Source organism: Heptranchias perlo, unplaced genomic scaffold (assembly GCF_035084215.1).
Source record: "Heptranchias perlo isolate sHepPer1 unplaced genomic scaffold, sHepPer1.hap1 HAP1_SCAFFOLD_60, whole genome shotgun sequence".
In the NCBI taxonomy this organism is placed as follows: domain Eukaryota; kingdom Metazoa; phylum Chordata; class Chondrichthyes; order Hexanchiformes; family Hexanchidae; genus Heptranchias; species Heptranchias perlo.
In genome coordinates this window covers 4221504-4242500 of record NW_027139623.1, presented here as the reverse complement: position 1 = coordinate 4242500, position 20997 = coordinate 4221504, and the positions used below count along the sequence as shown (strand labels likewise).

At 43.5% G+C, this 20997-nt stretch overlaps 3 protein-coding genes and 1 long non-coding RNA gene across 4 annotated transcripts in view; 2 read left to right on the top strand and 2 right to left on the bottom strand.

Moving 5' to 3' along the window:
* Positions 1-1553, bottom strand: part of LOC137316691 (zinc finger protein 585A-like) — a 221997-nt gene extending 220444 nt beyond the window's left edge. The window contains exons 1-3 of the mRNA XM_067980536.1: positions 1481-1553; positions 965-1122; positions 653-880 (exon numbers count right to left, since the gene is read on the bottom strand). Coding sequence (XP_067836637.1) covers positions 653-880; positions 965-1122; positions 1481-1553 — 459 coding nt within the window. The remainder of the gene's footprint in view (positions 1-652; positions 881-964; positions 1123-1480) is intronic.
* A 1914-nt stretch (positions 1554-3467) lies between these two features.
* Positions 3468-11300, top strand: LOC137316846 (uncharacterized). Its single transcript, XR_010961628.1, has 3 exons — positions 3468-3552; positions 8940-9002; positions 9379-11300. It is a non-coding gene; the product is annotated as an uncharacterized lncRNA (long non-coding RNA).
* Positions 11301-14707: 3407 nt separating this feature from the next.
* On the top strand, positions 14708-15390 carry LOC137316703 (histone H2A-like). Its single transcript, XM_067980547.1, has one exon. It carries the CDS (start codon positions 14808-14810, stop codon positions 15195-15197), a length of 390 nt encoding a protein of 129 aa, XP_067836648.1. The 5' UTR covers positions 14708-14807; the 3' UTR covers positions 15198-15390.
* A 3085-nt stretch (positions 15391-18475) lies between these two features.
* LOC137316790 (histone H2A-like) lies at positions 18476-18865 on the bottom strand. Its single transcript, XM_067980630.1, has one exon. It carries the CDS (start codon positions 18863-18865, stop codon positions 18476-18478), a length of 390 nt encoding a protein of 129 aa, XP_067836731.1.
* Between the last annotated feature and the right edge of the window lie 2132 nt (positions 18866-20997).

Below are 20997 nucleotides of genomic sequence, written 5' to 3'. Positions count from 1 at the left end.
TGGATTTTGTTCTTCATTTGAACTGGTTTCTGACGGATCCTTTCTCGCTCTGTTGCAGTTCCCGTTTCCGCCCAGAAGATGACGCCAACCCCCAATCAATGGAAATTACACAACAGCCAGTAATTCTTCACCTGATATCGGACTGAAGAGACAGTCGATACCTGCAATACTTGGCCAGATGGAAATACATTTTGCCGCAGCTCACATCAGCCATTGAGTAAAGTTAAATAATTATATTAAATCATTACAGAGACCTGACTACAAGCTGGGCACGAATGGCAGCTTAATATTCAAGTCTGTAAGATCTTATGAAAGGACAGGGAAATAGGGAAAGGAGGGGGAGTAGCAATATTACTAAAGGACAATATTACAGCAATTGAAAGATAGAATATCAGCGAGGGTGAGCGGGCAGTGTAAACACTCAGAGAGACCCATCACAATTGCCCCCACTGTACTCCTCCAGAAGGTATAAGAAGGGCGAGTGCGGGAGGATTTCTTCATTCTTTTTGAAAGTGTTTGTGAGATTGTGGAAATGTCTGGAAGAGGAAAATCCGGCGGTAAACTTAGGGCCAAGGCCAAGTCTCGCTCATCCCGGGCCGGACTGCAGTTCCCTGTGGGCCGTGTTCACAGGCTCCTCCGAAAGGGGAACTACGCTGAACGTGTGGGTGCCGGAGCCCCGGTCTATCTGGCGACTGTGCTCGAGTATCCGACGGCTGAAATCCTCCAGCTGGCCGGCAACACGGTCCGCGACATCAAGAAGACCCGCATCATCCCCAGACACCTGCAGCTGTCCATCCGCAACGACGAGTAGTACAACAAGCTGCTGGGACGGGTGACCATCGCTCAGGGCGGGGAGCCGACTAATATCCAGGCCGTGCTGCTGCCGAAGAAAAGAGCTGGGGACATCAAGAGCAAGTGAAGCGGCCAGGATTTAATCTAATAACAGGACAAGGACAGGACCAACCTTATTAAATCCTTTGAAGAAGTAATTGAAAGCGGAGACAAAGTTAATGTAGTAGATGTAATGCATTTGAATCTTCAGAAGGTCTTCGATTGTGGACTCATGGCAAAGTTCAGAGCATGTGGAGTCGGGGACAGGCGGCGAAATGGATAGCAAGCTGGCTACAAAACAAAAAAAGAGAACAGGAGTTAAGGGTAGCTAATTAGAGTGGCTAAAATTGAGAAGTGGTTTAACACAGGGATCATTGCTGGGACCACTGTTGTTCACAATTTAAAATTACGATTTGGATTCGGGAATCGGAAGGACAATTTCAAAATTTGACGATGACACCACATTGGGGAGTACAGTTAAATCAAAGGTAGAATGTGTCAAAATGCAAGAGGACATGAATAAACTTACAGAATGAAGAATAAGGAGATCACACACTGCCTGGATCAGGATAGAGGAGCAAAGGGATCGAGGGGTGCAGATACACAAATTACTGAAAGTACCGACTAAAAGTTTATCCGCCAGTGTTACCGTCTCTCAGAGACTCTCGCCCGGAATCTGTGAAAAGATAATGACGACGAACAGGGACCGAAGCCGACCACATCCTCAGTTACAGTGAGACCCGGCCCGGACATCTCATTCTCTCTGTTTTATATCAGAACGTATCCCATCTTCATGTCCAGCACCAGGGAGAGAGAGAGAGAGAGGGACAGTATCAGTCTTACACTTCCTATCAGTGTGTCCATATCACGCTCAATAGCAGTATCCCACCTGCATATACAACACCAGAGAGTGAGAGGGGGCAACACACGGCGAGAGAGAGATCGAGCGGAGGGACGCATTGACAGGCAGACGTAAACAGTATTAGTTTTAGAATGACCGGTAAAGTTCCGTTTTATCGAGAAAGATCCCGTTGGAGAGACAGAAGATGCAATCTCATCTCTCACTGATATTGTACAAGGGACAGACACATTATTAATCCCACACTCAGGGACAGTGCAGACATTGACAGAAACAATGGGCCACATTTAACCCTCTTTTCCTGTTGTATCACCTGGAGTTTTGCAGCTCAGGGCTGTTCGATATTACTCTCAGTGACCGAGAGTTTCACTCCAATTAAATAAATCTGGGTCTGTTGCTGTCAGATACACCGACTCCTACTTTCCTCCACTGTTTCTCCAGGATTGGTTTGAGAAATCCTCCCTCCAGTTTCGGAGTCACACATTTATTTATCAGCAGAGGGGCCAAGAATGAGCAGTATACTTTGGCTCATTCCACAGCCGCCCACTTTATCTCTGGAAGGCTCTTTACCATCAAAAGATACCGAGAGAAACAGCAGGGATGGAAACATCTAGTTTAATAGTTAGAGATTGTAAAGTCAGTCTGGATTCCAGCGTTAGGCACTGGTGGAATCCCATCTGTTTTCCATTCTGGTGCCTGTTCCTGCACTGCCTGTGGACCCCATTCCCTCTGACCTTTCCCCCAGACCCACTTCCTTTGCTCAGACTCTGAAAAATTCCAATTGGGGAAAGTTTCCATCGATTTTTGTATTGGGAATTAAACCAGATATCTGCGCATGCGTGACTCAGCCCCGCCCCCAGCGCTGGTTGTTGGTGAGCAGAAGAGCGCATGCGCGCTGCCCTCCCCCAGCTCGGCCTGTGGGCGCCATTCCCTCAGTGAGCGGAAGAAGATGGTTTAAAACAGCCGGGAATGGAGAGATCACGGCCCCCGGGGGAAGGGAGCAAAGAGCAGCCTCGTTACAGCAGCTCATCGCTTCGGGACCGTGTCCGCAGATGGGCTCAGAGATCGGCATTGAGTCCGGGGGAAGGTCAGGGGGAGTCCGGGGGCTGTTTGTAAGAGGCGGAGTGGATCAGGAACTGGTCCCGGAACATGGAGTGAGCGGGGGAAGGGAGAGGTCATTCTCGGGCTGTGTGTGCACAGGGTGTGTCCAGGGTGAGGGGGACAGAATGGGAAGAACCTGCTATTTAAAATCATTGCTGCTTTCTCTCCCCAAACCAGTGGTGAATGTTCCTGGTTTAGTTCCAGTCTCACGCTGTTTATTGTTATTGGACAGTGAAGAGTGGAAACAGAGCCGGACAGTAAGGATGTGGGGAGTTATACAAAGAGCATCTATTGCAGGCACCAGGTGAGAAGTGTGAAGGACACATTTTAAACAGCGGCTGTTTGGTTTCAGTTGAACGGTTAGTCCCCTGGGAGAGGGGATTAGAAACCTGACTTGGACAAAGGTCCCTGCCCCATCGGGTTGTCCCATTCATGGATCAGTGCAGGGGTTGGGTTGTGACTGGATGTCATTAAATTGTTGTAAAACAGTCCAGCACAACTGGTACGCAGAAGCTGAGTGCTGCAGTACTGCAGTGGAGTCAGACACTGACACTGTTTGTATTGCTGGTTTTCATTTGTGGTTATTCAAAATAATTATTAATAGATATTAAACTGATCACTTTTGTATTTTCTACCTCACTTGTTCTTGAGTTCCAAGAGATAATTTTATTTCTACAGGCAAACCCTTGAAGATGCCAAAATCAGTGTAATGTTTCCTCCACCGAGGCACAAGGAACAGTGCAGCCAGCTCCTCACACACAGTAAGTACATTATCACACACAGAGCACGGAGTCACAGACAGGTCATCAGTTCCACAGTCTCAGACAGCAGAAGTACTCAGTCCCACACTGATCCCAAGTTCCAGAGACACGTTTTCAATCCAACAGTCAAACAGAGCAGGTGAGGCAGACACTGTTCCATTTCCCCCTAACTCTGTCCCGCTGACAGGTGGATACAAAAATCCCAGTCCAAAATCACACTAACAGATTGTCAATTTCACAAAAGGGCAACATTAGCCATGAATTAAACACCAGATAGAAATCATACGCATTACCTGATTGAAAGGGACAGAATGAACCCCAACAATGTACCCCGAGAACTCTCACACACATGTGAGTTTAATACATGCAGTATCCATTCGAATAGTGTACCATTCAAATACAAATTGCAAGTCCAAAACTCACGTACAGTATCAGATTGAGAAATGCTGTGACAGTGTAACCTGAGAAACAAATTAGAAACCAGTTTATAATACACTCATAGTAAGAGATTTAAAGATACAGTATCAATTCCGTTAGTGCAGACTGAGATACACATTAAATACCAGTCCAAATGTCACAATATAAGTTTGAAAGATACATTATCTTTCACAATAATACTCATAGAGATACATATTTAATACTAGTCCAAAAAGTACACAAATTATTTGATTAAAACCTCCAGCATCAAATCCAAAAGTGTGTCCATATTTACCAATTTATTAATGAGAAAAACTATTTAAACATTAAGATATTAAAGCTACAGTATTGAATACCACAATGCAACCTGAGAGAATAATAATACACAGACACAGAATGAATCTCACACTCACATACCGTACCAGAGACTGACAGATGCAGAAGGAAACCCAAACTCACATACAGTACGAGAGGTTGCCAGACGCAGAGTGAATCCCACACTCAAGTATGGTACCAGAGTTGACAGAAACAGAATGAATCCCACACAGGCATACAGTACCAAGGACTGACAGATACCGAGTTCATCCCACATTCGAATAAAGCACGAGAGACTGAGAGGTAAAGTATGAATCCCACACTCACACACAGCACCAGAGACTGACAGATACAGAATGAATCCCACACTCACACACAGTACCTGAGACTGACAGACACAGAATGAATCCCACACTCACACACAGTACCTGAGATTGACAGATACAGAATGAATCCCACACTCACACACAGTACCAGAGACTGAGAGATACAAAGTGAATCTCACAGTCACCTAAATTGGTTCAGGCTGAGTTACACATTATGTACCAGAGCAAAAATCTCACAGTCATAGATAGAAAGATACTGTATCAATTCCATTAGTGCAGACTGAGCTACACATTAGAAACCACTACAAAAATACTAATACAGATTCAGACTGAAATATACAGCATTCCATTCATGCAGACTGAGCTACACATTATTAACAAGTTCAAAAATGTCACCATATCAGTGGGAAGATGAACAAATTCACAATTGTGTTCCCAATGTAGATTTAATAGAAGTCCAAAAATAGATGCCCACATTATCTTATTACATTTCAAAATATATCATTATCTACCAAGTAAAGACTCGGAAAAATTATTCATATATTAAGGTCTTAAAGATACAGATTTGAACGCCATACTGTAAATGAAGATACAAATTAGATACAGATAAAGAATGAATCTCTCACTCCGATAGAGGGCCAGAGACTGACATATAGAATGATTCCAAAACTCATACAATGTACCAGCGACTGACAGATTCAAAATGAATCCCACACTCACACACTGCAGCACAGAGTGACAGATACAGAATTTATATCACTCACATACAGTTCAGAAATTGATAGATACAGAATGAATGTCTCACTCACATACAGCACCAGAGACTGACAGGAACAGAACGAATCGCTCACACACACAATATCAGAGAGTGACAGATAAAGAATGAATCCCAAACTCACACACAGTACCAGAGACTGATAGATACAGAATGAATCCCAAACTAACACACAGTACCAGAGATTGATAGATACAGAATGAATACCACACTCACATAGAGTATCAGGAACTGACAGTCACAGAATGAATCTCACAATCACACTACTGCAGACTGAGTTACATTTTACATACCAGTCCAAAGATATCATCGTGTCAGATTGAAAGATACACTATAAATTCCATTAGTGCAGACTGAGCTACATATTAGATATATTAGTAAATACTCATAGAGTATTATACTGAAATAAACATTATCAATACCATTGGTTCAGACTGAGTTACACATTACATACTGGTCCAAAAACCTCATAAATGATCAGACTGGAAGATACAGTATCAATTCTATTAGCACTGCCTGACCTGTACATTACATACCGGACTGAAAATACCATACAATATTAGACTGAAAGAGACAGTATCAATTCCATCAGTGAAGACTGAGCCACACATTATATAGCAGTCCAAGAATCTCATACCTTATCAGACTCAAAGATGCACTATCAATTCCATGGCACGGACTGAGCTACATGTTACACACCAGTCCAAAAATTTCATAAAGTATCAGATTGAAAGATTCAGTATCACTTCCATTATTGAAGACTGAGCTACACCTCACATTCCTGTACAGAAATCTCATACAGTATCAGACTGATAGATACAGTATCAATTCCTTTAGTGCAGGATGAGCTACATGTTACATACCAGTCCAAAAATATCATGCAGTGTTCGAGTCAGATACAGAATTAATTCCATTATTGCAGACTGAGCTACACATTACATACCAGTCCAAAAGTCTCATACAGTATCAGACTGATAGATGCAGTATCAATTTCTTTCATGCAGGCTGAGCTACATATTACATACCAGTCCAAAAATCTCACACAATATTAGATTGAGATACAGAATTCATCCCATTATTACAGACTGAGCTACACATGACATACCAGTCCAATAATTTCACTTTGAACAGATTGAAAGGTACATTATCATTCACAATAGAGTTCCGAGATTAAGATGTAATCCCACTCCAAAACTCACACACCTTTTTTGATTAAAGAAAATCAAAAAGTAATCCATATTTACAAATTAAACACTAGATGAAGAAATGTATATAATTTAAAGTATTAAAGATACAGTTTCAAATATCATACTGTAAACTGAAATAATACAGAATGAATTCAGACTTGCACATTGTCACAGAGACTGAATTACAGAATGAATCCCACACTCAGATAATGTAGCAGAGAATGGTAGATACAGAATGAATCCCACACTCACATACAGTACCAGAGACTGACAGATACAGAATGAATCCCACACTCACATATAGTACCAGAGACTGACAGATACAGAATGAATCCCAAACTCACACACAGTACCAGAGACTAATAGATACATAATGAATCCCACACTCACAGACTGTACTGGAGACTGACAGTTACAGAATGAATGTCACAGTCACATTACTGCAGACTGAGTTACACTTTACAGACCAGTCCAAAGATCTCATATTGGCAGATTGAAAGATACAGTGTAAATTCCATTAGTGCAGACTGAGCTACATATTAGTTATATTGGTAAATACTTGTGTTATACTGAAATAAACATTATCAATACCATTGGTACAGACTGAGCTACACATTACATACGAGTCCAAAAATCACATATGATCAGACTGGAAGATATAATTTAAATTCTATTTGCACCGTCTGAGCTCAACATTATATATCAGTCCAACAATCTCAAACAATATTAGACTGAAAGATACAGAATCGATTCAATTAGTGCAGACTAAGCCACATATTATATCGCAGTCCAAGAATCTCATACTGTATCAGACTCAAAGATACAATATCAATTCCATTAGCACAGACTGATCTGTATGTGACTCACCAGTCCAAAAATCTCATACAGTATCACATGAAAAGATTCAGTATCAATTCCATTAGTGCAGACTGAGATATACATTGCATTCCAGTCCAAAAATCTCATACAGTATCAGACTGATAGATACAGTATAAATTCCTTTAGTGCAGGATGAGCTACATATTACATACCAGTCCAAAAATCTCATACAGTGTTAGACTCAGATACAGAATTAATTCCATTATTGCAGACTGAACGACACATTAAATACCAGTCCAGTAATTTCAACGTGAACAGATTGAAAGGTATATTATCGTTCACAATAGGGTTCAGAGATTAAGACGTAACACTACTCCAAAACTCACACACGTCATTTGATTAAAGAAAATCAAAAAGTGTATCCATATTAACAAATTGAATGCTCGATGAAGAACTGTATATACTTTAAAGTCTTAAAGATAAAGTTTCAATACAATATTGTAAACTGAAATAAGAATACAGAATGCACATTGTCACAGAGATGGAATTACAGAATGAATCCCACACTGAGATAAAGTAGCAGAGAAAGGCAGATACAGATTGTATCCCACTCTCACAGACAGTACCAGAGACTGACAGATACAGAATGAATGCATCACTTGTATATAGTACCTGGAGACTGACAGATGCAGAATATACCCCATGCTCAAACTCCGTACCAGAGACTGACAGATTCAGAATAAATCCCAGTCTCACATACAGTACCAGAGACTGACCTCTGCTGGCGGTAAGCGACAACTGTAATGAGGGAACAAATTCACATTATCTGTCATGGTTACAGAAACAGGACAATGTGCAATGTGAGGAAAGTTTCTGTCTGCAACATTTACTCTCGTATTTTTGCACTTTTTGACGGTGAAAAATGAAGACAATTGATTCATAATAAAGTTTTTGTTTCACTCATTCCATAGTTGTGAATTTGCCCCATTATATTTCACTGTACATTGCGCAGTGTTTCTCTCTGATTTCTCAGGACACGATTTACATTGCTCCTCTACCCCATTTGGACTCTTATTTTCCAAGCAGTGTGTGGCCTCCTTATTCCCCCTAGCGAAATGCCCCACCTCACACCTTTCTATATTGAAATTCAATGGCCATTTACACGGCCGTTCTGCAAGTTTATTTTGTCCCAATCTTCCTCAGTATTGAAAATACCCCCGAAATCAATTACAAGAATTTAACACAGCATTACAAGTAGTGTTTGGTCAAACAAAATGTACTTGGAGCTCGTCTCCATTCCCAGTTTTTCTAAATCCCACCCGTGCAATATAATGTGAAGAATGAGTTTATCTTCTGTCCCTCTCTCATCTGTAAACTTCAATGACCCGGGGTTTGGGGACATCTACTGGCCGGAAGCAGAACTGCAACAGTTCGGAACAAATTGCTGAAACCGGACAAGGTGCAGTGTGAGCGTGTTTGTGATTGGTGGCAGGAATTAATTCTGATTTTAAACCTGACCATTAACCTTTAGTGTTTGTTATTGAACAGTAAACAGAGCCGGACAGTAAGGATATGGGGAGTTATACAAAGAGCATCTATTGCAGGCATCAGGTGAGAAGTATGAAGGACACATTTTAAACAGTTGCTTTTTTGTTTCGGTTGAACGGTTAGTCCCATGGGAGAGGGAAATTGAAATCTGATGTGTGCAAAGTTCCCCGCCCCATCGGCTAGTCCCATTCATGGATCAGTCCAGGGGTTGGGTTGTGTCTGGATGTCACTAAACTGTTGTAAAACAGCCCAACATACCTGGTGTGCAGAAGCTGAGTGCTGCAGTACTGCAGTGGAGTCAGACACTGACACTATTTGTATCACTGGTTTTCATTTGTGGATATTACAATGATTATTAACAGACAGATTCAATTGATCACTTTTGTATTTTCTACTTCACCTGTTCTTGAATTACAAGAGATTCTTTTTCTTCCAACAGTCAAATCCTTGAAGGACCCAGAATCAGTGTGATGTTTCCTGCACCCGAGGCACAAGGAACAGTGCAGCCAGCTCCTTCTCACACACAGTATGTACATTATCACTCACAGAGCACAGGGACGCAGACAGGTCATCAGTCCCACAGTCTCACACCGCAGAAATAGTCAATCCCACACTAATCCCAATCCAACAGTCAAACAGAGCAGGAGAGACAGACGGAATTTCAATATCACAACAACTCAGTACCGCTGACCGTCAGATAAATAATTCCCAGTCCAAAATCACACCCAGTATCAGATTGAAAGGCACTGTGTCAATCTCACATTAGTTCAGCATTAGCTACAAATTAAATACCAGATTGAACTCACACATGGTACCGATTGATAGGTACAGAATGAATCACAATAGTGTACTGCAAGATTCAAATTAAATGCCAGCCCACAACTCATACACATTATGAGTTTAAAGATGCAGTATTCATGACAATATTGTGCACTGAGATACAAATTAGATACCAGTTCAGATGTTACCCATATTTGACTCACATATATGTTCAAAAACCTCATAGTCTCAGAATGAAAGGTAAATTTTCAATTCCTTCACTGCAAACTGAGGTACACATCACATACCAGTCCAAAAATCTCAGTGTCAGGTTGAAAGATACAGTATCAATTCCATTAGTGCAGACTGAAGTACACATTAATTACGTGTCCAAAAATCATATTGTTTCAAACTGAAAGGCAGAGTATCAATTCCTTTACTGCAGACAGAGGATCACATTAGATACCAGTCCAAAAATCACGTACAGTTTCATACTGAAAGATATAGTATCGATTTGATTAGTACAGACTGACCTACATGTTACATACCAGTACAAAAATCTCTCACAGTATCAGATTGGAAGATACAGTATCAATCCCATTAGTGCAGATTGAGGTATATATTAGATACCAGTCGAAAAGTCACACTCAGTATCAAATTGAAAGATACAGTATCAATTCCATTAGTGCAGACTGAACTACACCTTACAAACCAGTCCAAATATATTACACAGTATTAGACGGAAAGTTACAGTATGAATGCCATTAGTGCAGACTGAGCTACATATTATATACCGTCCAAAATTCTAATACATTATCACACTAAAATATACAGTATGAATCCTATTAGTGTAGACTCAGCTACACATTACAAACTAGTCCAAAAATCTCTCACCGTGTCTGACTGAGAGTTCGAGTGTCAATTCCATTAGTACAGACTGAACCACACATTACACACCAGTCCAAAAATCTCACACAGTGTCAGACTGAAAGATACAGTATCAATTCCATTCGCCCAAACTGAGCTACACAATAAATACCAGTCCAATAATTTCACAGTAAAAGATTGAAGTGTACATTATCTTCAGAGATTCAGATGTAATCCTACAACAAAACTCACACATGTTGTTTGATTAAAATAAAATCCAAAAGTCTATCCATATTTACAAATTAATGCTAGATGGAAGATTTGCATACATTAATGAATTAAAGATACAATTTAAAGCAGCATACTGTAACCTGAAATAAGAATACAGAACGAATACAGACTTGCACTTTGCCCAGAGACTGAGTTACAGAATGAATCCCACACTCACAGACTGTACTGGAGACTGACGGATACAGAATGAATATCACACTCACATACAGTAACAGAGACTGACAGACAGAGAATTAATCCCACACTCACATACAGTCTGATATCTACTGGCCATAAGTGAGAACTGTAACAGATTGGAACAAATTCACATTATCTGTCATTGTTACAGATTCAGGACAATGTGCAATGTGAGGAAATATTTTCTCTCTGTAAATTCTACTCTCGTATTTTTCATATTTTGTCAGTGAAAAATTAGACAATTAATTCATAATTAAGTTTCTGTTTTGCTCATTCGAAAGTTGCCCCATTATATTTCACTCTACATTGCGCAATATTTCTGTCTGATTTCTCAGGACACGATTTATATTAATTCAAATAAACCGAACTGAAACACAAATAAAAACTGAGCGCAAATCTGGAAGTTTCAATGGCGACCGTCAAAAGTGAAAGGGATAAAATGTAGAAAAAATTAAAACCGAAAATGCTGGAAAGACTCAGCAGGTCCGGCAGCATCTGTGGAGAAGGGAAGCTCGGGATAACGGTTCAGGACGATGACCCTTCTATAGATCAGAAAGGTTAATCCGACATAATTTAAATAAGGAACGGGAATCAGCAGAGGGAAAAACTTCAGAAAATCAATTAATTTCACTGAATCCGGGCAATTGTGTCCCGTATCCACTGCACAGATCAGGGGAAATAATAATACAAAGGATCAGAGTTAAATTCAACGTTATGGGGGAAATAAATGAATTTTAATGTATTTTTTATATAAATTAGACCCGTTTGTGTTTTGGAAACACTATCCCTCTGAACATCATCAAATTCGGTTCCAGTCTTGGCGTTTCTGAATTCAGCGTGCTGGGATTCAAAACTTTTGCAATTAACTGCTTGGAAGGCAGCTATACTCACCATTATAGCACCTTATTTCACTAGGAGGGAGAAATAGAATGTTTCTGTGGAGTTTGGGACTGAATTGCTCCCTTTGGGTTTCTGGCACTATAAACATAGACAATAAATAGTTCCCAAACATCAGCCCCTGAACAGACACAACAAGCTGGTGGAATTTCTCATTTATAGATATTAAATAAGAGGATGACAAAAGCAAATAGGAAGAGGTTAGGAAGAAGTCACAAAAACAATTAGGGAAGGAAACAGGAACCATGAAATCAAATTATCAAGGAATAGAAAAAGAAATAGTAAATTATTCCACAGACACAAAAATAAAAGAAAGAAAATCAGAATAGTTTGAGTGCCACTAAGGGATGCACAAGATAAACTCACAGGTAAAGTCAGCGAAATGGCAGAAATATTGAATTATTACTTTGCCTCAGTATTTACCCGGGAGATTAACAGGGTGAACATGATATTAGAGGAAGAGGTCAATAAATAAATCAAGACATTTAAGTTAGAAAGGGAGGTTAAACTCCTGGTCCAGATGGATTGCATCCGCACATATCAAATGATGCAAGGGAAGAGATAGCAGAGGCACTGTTACATATATCGAAAAAGGAATAGTGCCAGAGGACTGGATGACAGTTAATGTGATTCTTACAATTTAAAACAGGAGATAGAACAAGTCCAGGGAACTATAGACCAGTTAACTAAAGGTCGGTGGTGGGAGTGATCATGGAATCCTTTACTCAATGATGCAAGAGAAAAACATCTAGAAACCGAAAATATAATAAAGAATAGTCAGCACGGATTTCAGAAAGGGAAGGTTTAACAGTTTGACAGAAGGTTTCACAGTTTAAATTACAGTTCAACATAACTTATCTGCTTTTCAATTCTCCTCCTCTAGAAATAAACCTCTGTGTTTGCTTTTTATGGCCTTATCAACCTGTGTTGCTACTTTTAAAGATTTGTCAATCTGTACCCCTAAATCACTTTGCTCTTCTACCCCATTTAGACTCTTATTTTCCAAGACGTATTTGGCCTCCTTTTTCCACCGAGCAAAATGCACCACCTCACACCTTTCTTTATGGAAATTTAATGGCCATTTCCACCGCCTTTCAGCAAGCTTATTAAAGGCTTCTTGAATTTGGTCGCAGTCTTACTCAGTTAGGCAATACCCCGTAAATTAATTACAAGAATTTAACACAGCATTACAACTAATGTTTGCTCTAACAAAATGTACTTGCAGCTTGTCTCCATTCCCAGTTTTTCTAAATCCCACTCGTGCAATATAATGTGAAGAATGAGTTTATCTTCTGTCCCTCTCTCATCTGTAAACTTCAATGACCCGGGGTTTGGGGACATCTACTGGCCGGAAGCAGAACTGCAACAGTTCGGAACAAATTGCTGAAACCGGACAATGTGCAGTGTGAGCGTGTTTGTGATTGGTGGCAGGTATTAAATCTGATTGGATATCTGAAGAAACCAATCAGAGAGTGAAAGGAAAAGGTGACGTTGCATCACTCCCAATGACCCAATCACAATCATTGCCTTCCCCCATCCCTCATTACCATAGGGCTGTGGGGCTGCCTATTTAATCCGAGCTCGGAGCGGATTTGGGTCATTTCTGGGTCTGAAATTGAGTTTGAAAATGCCTGAGGACAAGAAAGCAGCTCCCAAGAAGGGCGCCAAGAAAACCCTGAGTAAAGCACCAGCCAAGGGCGGCAAGAAGCGGAGAAAGTCGAGGAAGGAGAGTTACTCCATCTACGTCTACAAAGTGATGAAGCAGGTTCACCCCGACACCGGCATCTCCTCCAAGGCCATGAGCATCATGAACTCCTTTGTGAACGATATTTTCGAGCGCATCGCGGGTGAGGCTTCCCGCCTGGCCCATTATAATAAACGGCGCACCATCAGCTCCCGGGAGATCCAGACCGCCGTGCGCCTGCTGCTGCCCGGGGAACTGGCCAAGCACGCCGTGTCGGAAGGGACAAAGGCGGTGACCAAGTACACCAGCTCCAAGTAAAACTCCACAATGTACTGAAAAAAAACAACGGCTCTTTTAAGAGCCACCCACAACCTCTCTGAAGGAGCTGCATTTCCGATATATTTACATAGTATGTTTTTAACACCGCGATATTATTCCAATCGAAAACTGATACTCTACGCCGTTGAAATTTCTGACCCATAAAGTGAACACGAGTTTCTGATCCGCTCCTTCCCATTCGCTTTGTTCTTAAAGCGTTACTATTCCGGCGACGAACACACCCTGAATGACCCCTTAGCATTTCCATTATCTCTATGAATTCAGTCTCCCCACATCAACAGCAAACCCACCGCTTGCAGTAACACAGCGGAGTCGGGGCAGAATGAGAACTCCGTCCGGGTCCGTCTTTTCACAGAAACACTCTCGGCTCTGTGAGAAGGGACCAATCTATAACGTGTCACTTTTATAAAGACTAAATTGAAACGTGTCCCTTCACGGAATGCTGTGAATGGGGATTTCGTCCCGTTCGGTACAGTTTGAATGCGATGATAAAATTAGCGATAATTTAAAGCAGATTTTAAAACGGCGCCAGCGATTGGTGATGGGGAGCGCTGAATAAGACAAGATAAAAAGAACGGGTTTAAAATCTTGTGCTCAGGGAGAACATTGATCGAAATCCGGTCCTTTACTACACTGAAATTGGCGGGCTTTTTGAAATTCATCAAATTCCTGGTCTGAACGTTGAGGCCGGAAAATCCCGCCCTCTTCTGATTCCCAGCTATCTGATTGGTTAATGAAATAGGCAAATGAGGTGTATTAAAGAACAACCAATCAGATGATCTTTCAGTCTGTAAGAAGGGTAAATACGGAAATCATTCTTCATTCGTTGTGAAAGTATTTGTGAGATTGTGGAAATGTCTGGAAGAGGAAAAACTGGCGGTAAAGCTCGGGCCAAGGCCAAGTCTCGCTCATCCCGGGCCGGACTGCAGTTCCCTGTGGGTCGTGTTCACAGGCTCCTGCGAAAGGGGAACTACGCTGAACGTGTGGGTGCCGGAGCCCCGGTCTATCTGGCTGCTGTGCTCGAGTATCTGACGGCTGAAATCCTCGAGCTAGCCGGCAACGCGGCCCGGGACAACAAGAAGACCCGCATCATCCCCAGACACCTGCAGCTGGCCATCCGCAACGACGAGGAGCTCAACAAGCTGCTGGGACGGGTGACCATCGCTCAGGGTGGGGTGCTGCCTAATATCCAGGCCGTGCTGCTGCCGAAGAAAACCAGCACTGTGAGCTCCAAGAGCAAATAAAGCGATCAAGATTTAATCTGATAACCCAAAGGCTCTTTTCAGAGCCACCCACTGTATTTATGAAAGGGCTGGTCACTGTCTGTCAAAGGACTTGATTCCGATTCGCGAAACTAACAATAACTTGTGAAATACAAATGATCCATATGCTGAATGATCAGTTGTTTATTGTGTCAGCGATTACTGAATAAAGAATGTGTGAAATTTGTGTTTGGATGTGAGTGAGGTATTTATTCTGTCCCTGCCCGTCTGATATCTGCTCCCTCCCCTTTATACATTTCCCATTTAAGCAAATTTCTCACGGCCCTGCCATTTCAACAAAGGAGATCACAGCTCTTTCCATCGCCGATTTGGTGGCTCTGAAAAGAGCCTTTGTTGCACTTGGTGCTGAAGCCGGGTCGGGTTTCGGCGCGTTCCCCGCGGATGCGGCGGGCCAGCTGGATGTCTTTGGGCATGATGGTGACTCGCTTGGCGTGGATGGCGCACAGGTTGGTGTCCTCAAACAGCCCCACCAGGTAAGCCTCGCTGGCCTCCTGCAGGGCCATGACGGCCGAGCTCTGGAAGCGCAGGTCTGTCTTGAAGTCCTGAGCGATCTCTCGCACCAGGCGCTGGAAGGGCAGTTTGCGGATCAGCAGCTCGGTGGATTTCTGGTAGCGGCGGATCTCCCTCAGAGCCACAGTGCCGGGTCTGTAGCGATGAGGCTTCTTCACTCCGCCCGTGGCTGGAGCGCTCTTCCTCGCCGCTTTGGTAGCCAACTGTTTGCGAGGAGCTTTCCCGCCGGTCGATTTACGCGCTGTCTGCTTGGTCCTGGCCATTTTCTGAACAGATCTGAACACAACCTGAGACACACAGACTGTTAATACGGAGTGCGCTCTGGGGCCGTCTTTTAAAGTGTCTCAGGGGATCCGCCCCTGGCCTCTGATTGGCTTCAGTCCCACACCCAGTCAGGGAGGGATCGCCCCTGGACGATGATTGAACCGAGCTCTGTCAGTCAGACCGAAACGGCGGGAGATATTGGGCCCCAATTGGCTGAGCTGAAATTAACCATCAATTTCAAAAAGCCCGCCAATTTCAGAGCATCAAATAACAGTTTCAAGAAAATCTCATTTCCCTCCAGCAATTTAAGAATCTCTCTCTTTATAATCTCCATTATTTCCCACTCCTCAGCTCAAATCTCAGGCTGTTTCACATTCCGGTTCATTCTCTGATCTGTCTGTAAACGGGCGGGAATAAAGCCCCGGTCATTGCTTTCCGTAACGGGACAAAGTCCAGCTTCAATTTCAAAAATCCCGCCAGTTCCGGCCCGGTGAACCGCTCCTCAAACAGAAACTTCACATCGAACTGATAATTGAATGAGAGCAGGAAATAAAGACCGAGCAGAGAGGACACAGCGGGAGAGGGAGTGAGGAGGGATTTTACTCTGAGCGGAGAATGTAATGTCTGGGGAAAGACTCTGTATCACCGCCTGTTCATTTATACCGTGAAACCGGGAATTCCGCTCCTTCTCTCGGGATGGCTGAGAACCCCGGCCGTTGTTTCTGATCTCCCTGTACCGAGTGTTGGGGAATCGCCCTATACTAATTAAATATCAGAAACTGATTCCCCATCCCGAGATCTTTCCTCTCCCCGTTTCCAGGTCAGTGCTCTCTGTGAGGCGGTGGGTGGCTCTTAGAAGAGCCTTTGTTTTGTGTCCGGTTTGAAAGGGTCGAATTGTTCAACCGCCGAAGCCATAGAGAGTGCGGCCCTGCCGTTTCAGAGCGTACACCACATCCATGGCAGTGACCGTCTTGCGCTTGGCGTGTTCAGTGTAGGTGACCGCGTCCCTGATCACATTCTCCAGGAAAACCTTCAGCACCCCGCGGGTTTCCTCGTAGATCAGACCCGAGATCCGCTTGACACCGCCACGGCGAGCCAGGCGGCGGATGGCTGGTTTGGTGATCCCCTGGATGTTATCACGAAGCACTTTCCGGTGCCGCTTGGCTCCTCCTTTGCCCAGTCCTTTTCCTCCTTTACCTCTGCCAGACATGATGATTCTTCACTCAGATCGCCGCTGAATGAAAAACTCTCGCCTTTCTTCTCTATTTATAAAGCCCGCCCCGACCTGGTTTTGAGAAAGGCACATTATCGGAGAGGCCGGGGAGGAGTGTTTGAATGACAGACAGAGCATGAAGTGCGGGAGGGAGGAGACTGGCTCGGAATGACGGACAAGCGGACGTGAAACTTCAAGCTCCGCCTCCAGGAATCAGTTACCGTCCTTTATAAACTTTTCACCAGCATCAAATGCGAAATATAAATTCAGACACAATCCTTACAGACTCCGCCTTAATATTCAAGGATTGCTCGAAAAAAAAGGCGGAAAATACAATTTAAATTCAATAAATGAGGCACACTACAGTTCCAATACAATCACTGTCATAACAGAATCAATCAGTGCCGCTACGGGACCGTTGGAAGAGGGAGTTTTAGTTTTCAGATTTGTAGCTGACAGTAGGCGCCCAAAAGTTCAATAAACTTGAATCGGTGTGGAAGGCACCCGATACCTTTCCGTGCTTGGGTCAGTATGGGACTGAATAGATTCAGGCACCGGGATGGATGGAGACTGGTCCTGTGTGGGGACTGAATAGATTCAGGGACCTGGATGGATAGAGAATTATCCTGTGTGGGGACTGGATAGATTCAGGCACCTGGATGGATGGAAAATGATCCTGTGTGGGGACTGGATAGATTCAGGTACTGGGATGGACAGAGACAGTTCCTGTGTGGGGACTGGATTCAAGGACTGAGATGGACAGAGACTTGTCCCTGGCCACTGTGTGAAGCGGAATCTTAAACTTCGCAACCTCAGCGTCCAATTTACCCTGAGATAAGCATCAGACCCCATTTCCGCTCCACCACCAAGACCACCAACTTCCACCTCCGAAACATCGCGCGTCTCCTCCCCTGTCTCAGCTGATCTGGTGCTGAAACCCTCACCCACGCCCTTGTTACCTCCAGACTTGGCTCTTCCAATGCTCCCCTGGTCAGCCTCCGATCTTCTGCCCTGTGTAAACTTGAACTCCTCCAAAACACCGTTCCCCTATCCCAACTCACAACAAGACCCGTACACCGATCACCCATGTGCTCGGTGAATTACATTGGCTCCCATTAGTTTAACCGCTGTATTAACGTGGGATAACTGTAATCAATAGGTCAGTCTCTTCAGACAGTAACCAGCCCTTTCATAGATACAGTGGGTGGCTCTGAAAAGAGCCTTTGGGTTATCAGATTAAATCTTGGCTGCTTTATTTGCTCTTGGAGCTCACAGTGCTGGTTTTCTTCGGCAGCAGCACGGCCTGGATATTAGGCAGCACCCCGCCCTGAGCGATGGTCACCCGTCCCAGCAGCTTGTTGAGCTCCTCGTCGTTGCGGATGGCCAGCTGCAGGTGTCTGGGGATGATGCGGGTCTTCTTGTTGTCCCGGGCCGCGTTGCCGGCCAGCTCGAGGATTTCAGCCGTCAGATACTCGAGCACAGCAGCCAGATAGACCGGGGCTCCGGCACCCACACGTTCAGCGTAGTTCCCCTTTCGCAGGAGCCTATGAACACGGCCCACAGGAAACTGCAGTCCGGCCCGGGATGAGCGAGACTTGGCCTTGGCCCGAGCTTTACCGCCGGTTTTTCCTCTTCCAGACATTTCCACAATCTCACAAACACTTTCACAAAGAATGAAGAAATCCTCCCGCACTCGCCCTTCTTATACCTTCTGGAGGAGAACAGTGGGGGCAATTGTGATTGGTCCATCTGTTCTCAATCTCATTGGTTCAACGAACAGACCATTCAGAGAGCTGTTTAATTCACCAATCAATAGCCGGCAATGAGAAAAGGCGGAAAATACCGAACTGAACCGTTTTTTTGAAATTTGAAAAGCTCGCCAATATATTTGTAACACAAGAAGCGGATTTAGTAAATAATGTCGCGTAAAGACAAAGATTTAAAAATCTCTCTTCTTTTACTCTGTTATTCCACATTTCCCGTCAGAACTTCCAGAATTTTTCACAATCCGGTTAAAATCCGGCTTCATTCACCGTTCGCTTTCAATCCGGCGGGAATAAAGTCCCATTTTGTAACGGGACAGATTCCAGCTCAATCTTTGTAAAAGTAACAAACCACAGATTGTGGATTGATCCCTGTTCACAGGAGCTGCAGCGCGATCGAAACCGGAGCCGAGACTCCTGGTGTAAGAAGTCGAACAGTGACAGAGCCTTTAGACTATTCTGTACTCGGTGTGAATTCCCTTTCAGGGCTGCTGTTTTACAAAGGATTGCGGTTCTGAAAGTGATATTCCCGAATAATGAACAAACAAACGTGAAAAGGATAATGAAATGACAGAAGTCTCATCCACCGCCTTAAAACGGCTCTGAAGGGGCAGATGCGGGGGAAGGGGTGGAAAATGAACGGGAATGAGAGGATCAGGGACACGTTTTTGGTTATTGGGACTAAATAAAAAAGCGACACACAGATTAAACCGGGCTGTGATTATGAGAATCTTCCAGATTTCAAGAGAAACTACAAAAACACAAGAGTTATCGAGAGACAGTTAGTATCAAACTATCTACAGTAAAATGATTTCATACAGGTGTCGGTACAGCGTCTTCAGAGAGACTGTGGGTGGCTCTTAAAAGAGCCTTTGTGTTTATTTTTTTTCAGTACATTGTGGAGTTTTACTTGGAGCTGGTGTACTTGGTCACCGCCTTTGTCCCTTCCGACACGGCGTGCTTGGCCAGTTCCCCGGGCAGCAGCAGTCGCACGGCGGTCTGGATCTCCCGGGAGCTGATGGTCGCCCGTTTATTATAATGAGCCAGGCGGGAAGCCTCACCCGCGATGCGCTCGAAAATATCGTTCACAAAGGAGTTCATGATGCTCATGGCCTTGGAGGAGATGCCGGTGTCGGGGTGAACCTGCTTCATCACTTTGTAGACGTAGATGGAGTAACTCTCCTTCCTCGACTTTCTCCGCTTCTTGCCGCCCTTGGCTGGTGCTTTACTCAAGGTTTTCTTGGCGCCCTTCTTGGGAGCTACTTTCTTGTCCTCAGGCATTTTCAAACTGAATTTCAGACGCAGAAAAAGGCTCAAATCCGCTCCGAGCTCGGATTAAATAGGCAGCCCCACAGCCCTATGGTAATGAGGGATGGGGGAAGGCAATGATTGTGATTGGGACTGATGTCACAATATTTTTCCTTTATCGATCTGATTGGATATCTGAAGAAACCAATCAGATTTAATACCTGCCACCAATCACAAACACGCTCACACTGCACATTGTCCGGTTTCAGCAATTTGTTCCGAACTGTTGCAGTTCTGCTTCCGGCCAGTAGATGTCCCCAAACCCCGGGTCATTGAAGTTTGCAGATGAGAGAGGGACAGAAGATAAACTCATTCTTCACATTATATTGCACGGGTGGGATTTTCAAAAACTGGGAATGGAGAACATTTTATAGATAAAACATTAGTTGTAATGCTGTATTAAATGCTTGTAATGAATTTAGGGGGTATTATCTATACTGACTTTGATAAGCTTGCTGAAAGGCGGTGCAAATGGCCTTTGAATTTCCATATAGAAAGGTGTGAGGTGGTGCATTTTGCTCGGGGGAATAAGGAGGCCACATACTGCTTGGAAAATAAGAGTCTAAATGGAGTCGAAGTGTAAAGGGATTTAGGGGTACAGGTTGACAAATCTTTAAAAGTAGCAACACAGGTTGATAAGTCCATAAAAAGCAAACACAGAGGTTTGTTTCTGGAGGAGTAGAATTGAAAAGCAGATAAGTTA

What these genes read in the sequence shown, in the direction of transcription:
- LOC137316790 (XM_067980630.1), bottom strand. Translation starts at nt 18,865, where the DNA reads ATGTCTGGAAGAGGAAAAACCGGCGGTAAAGCTCGGGCCAAGGCCAAG.
- LOC137316703 (XM_067980547.1), top strand. Translation starts at nt 14,808, where the DNA reads ATGTCTGGAAGAGGAAAAACTGGCGGTAAAGCTCGGGCCAAGGCCAAG.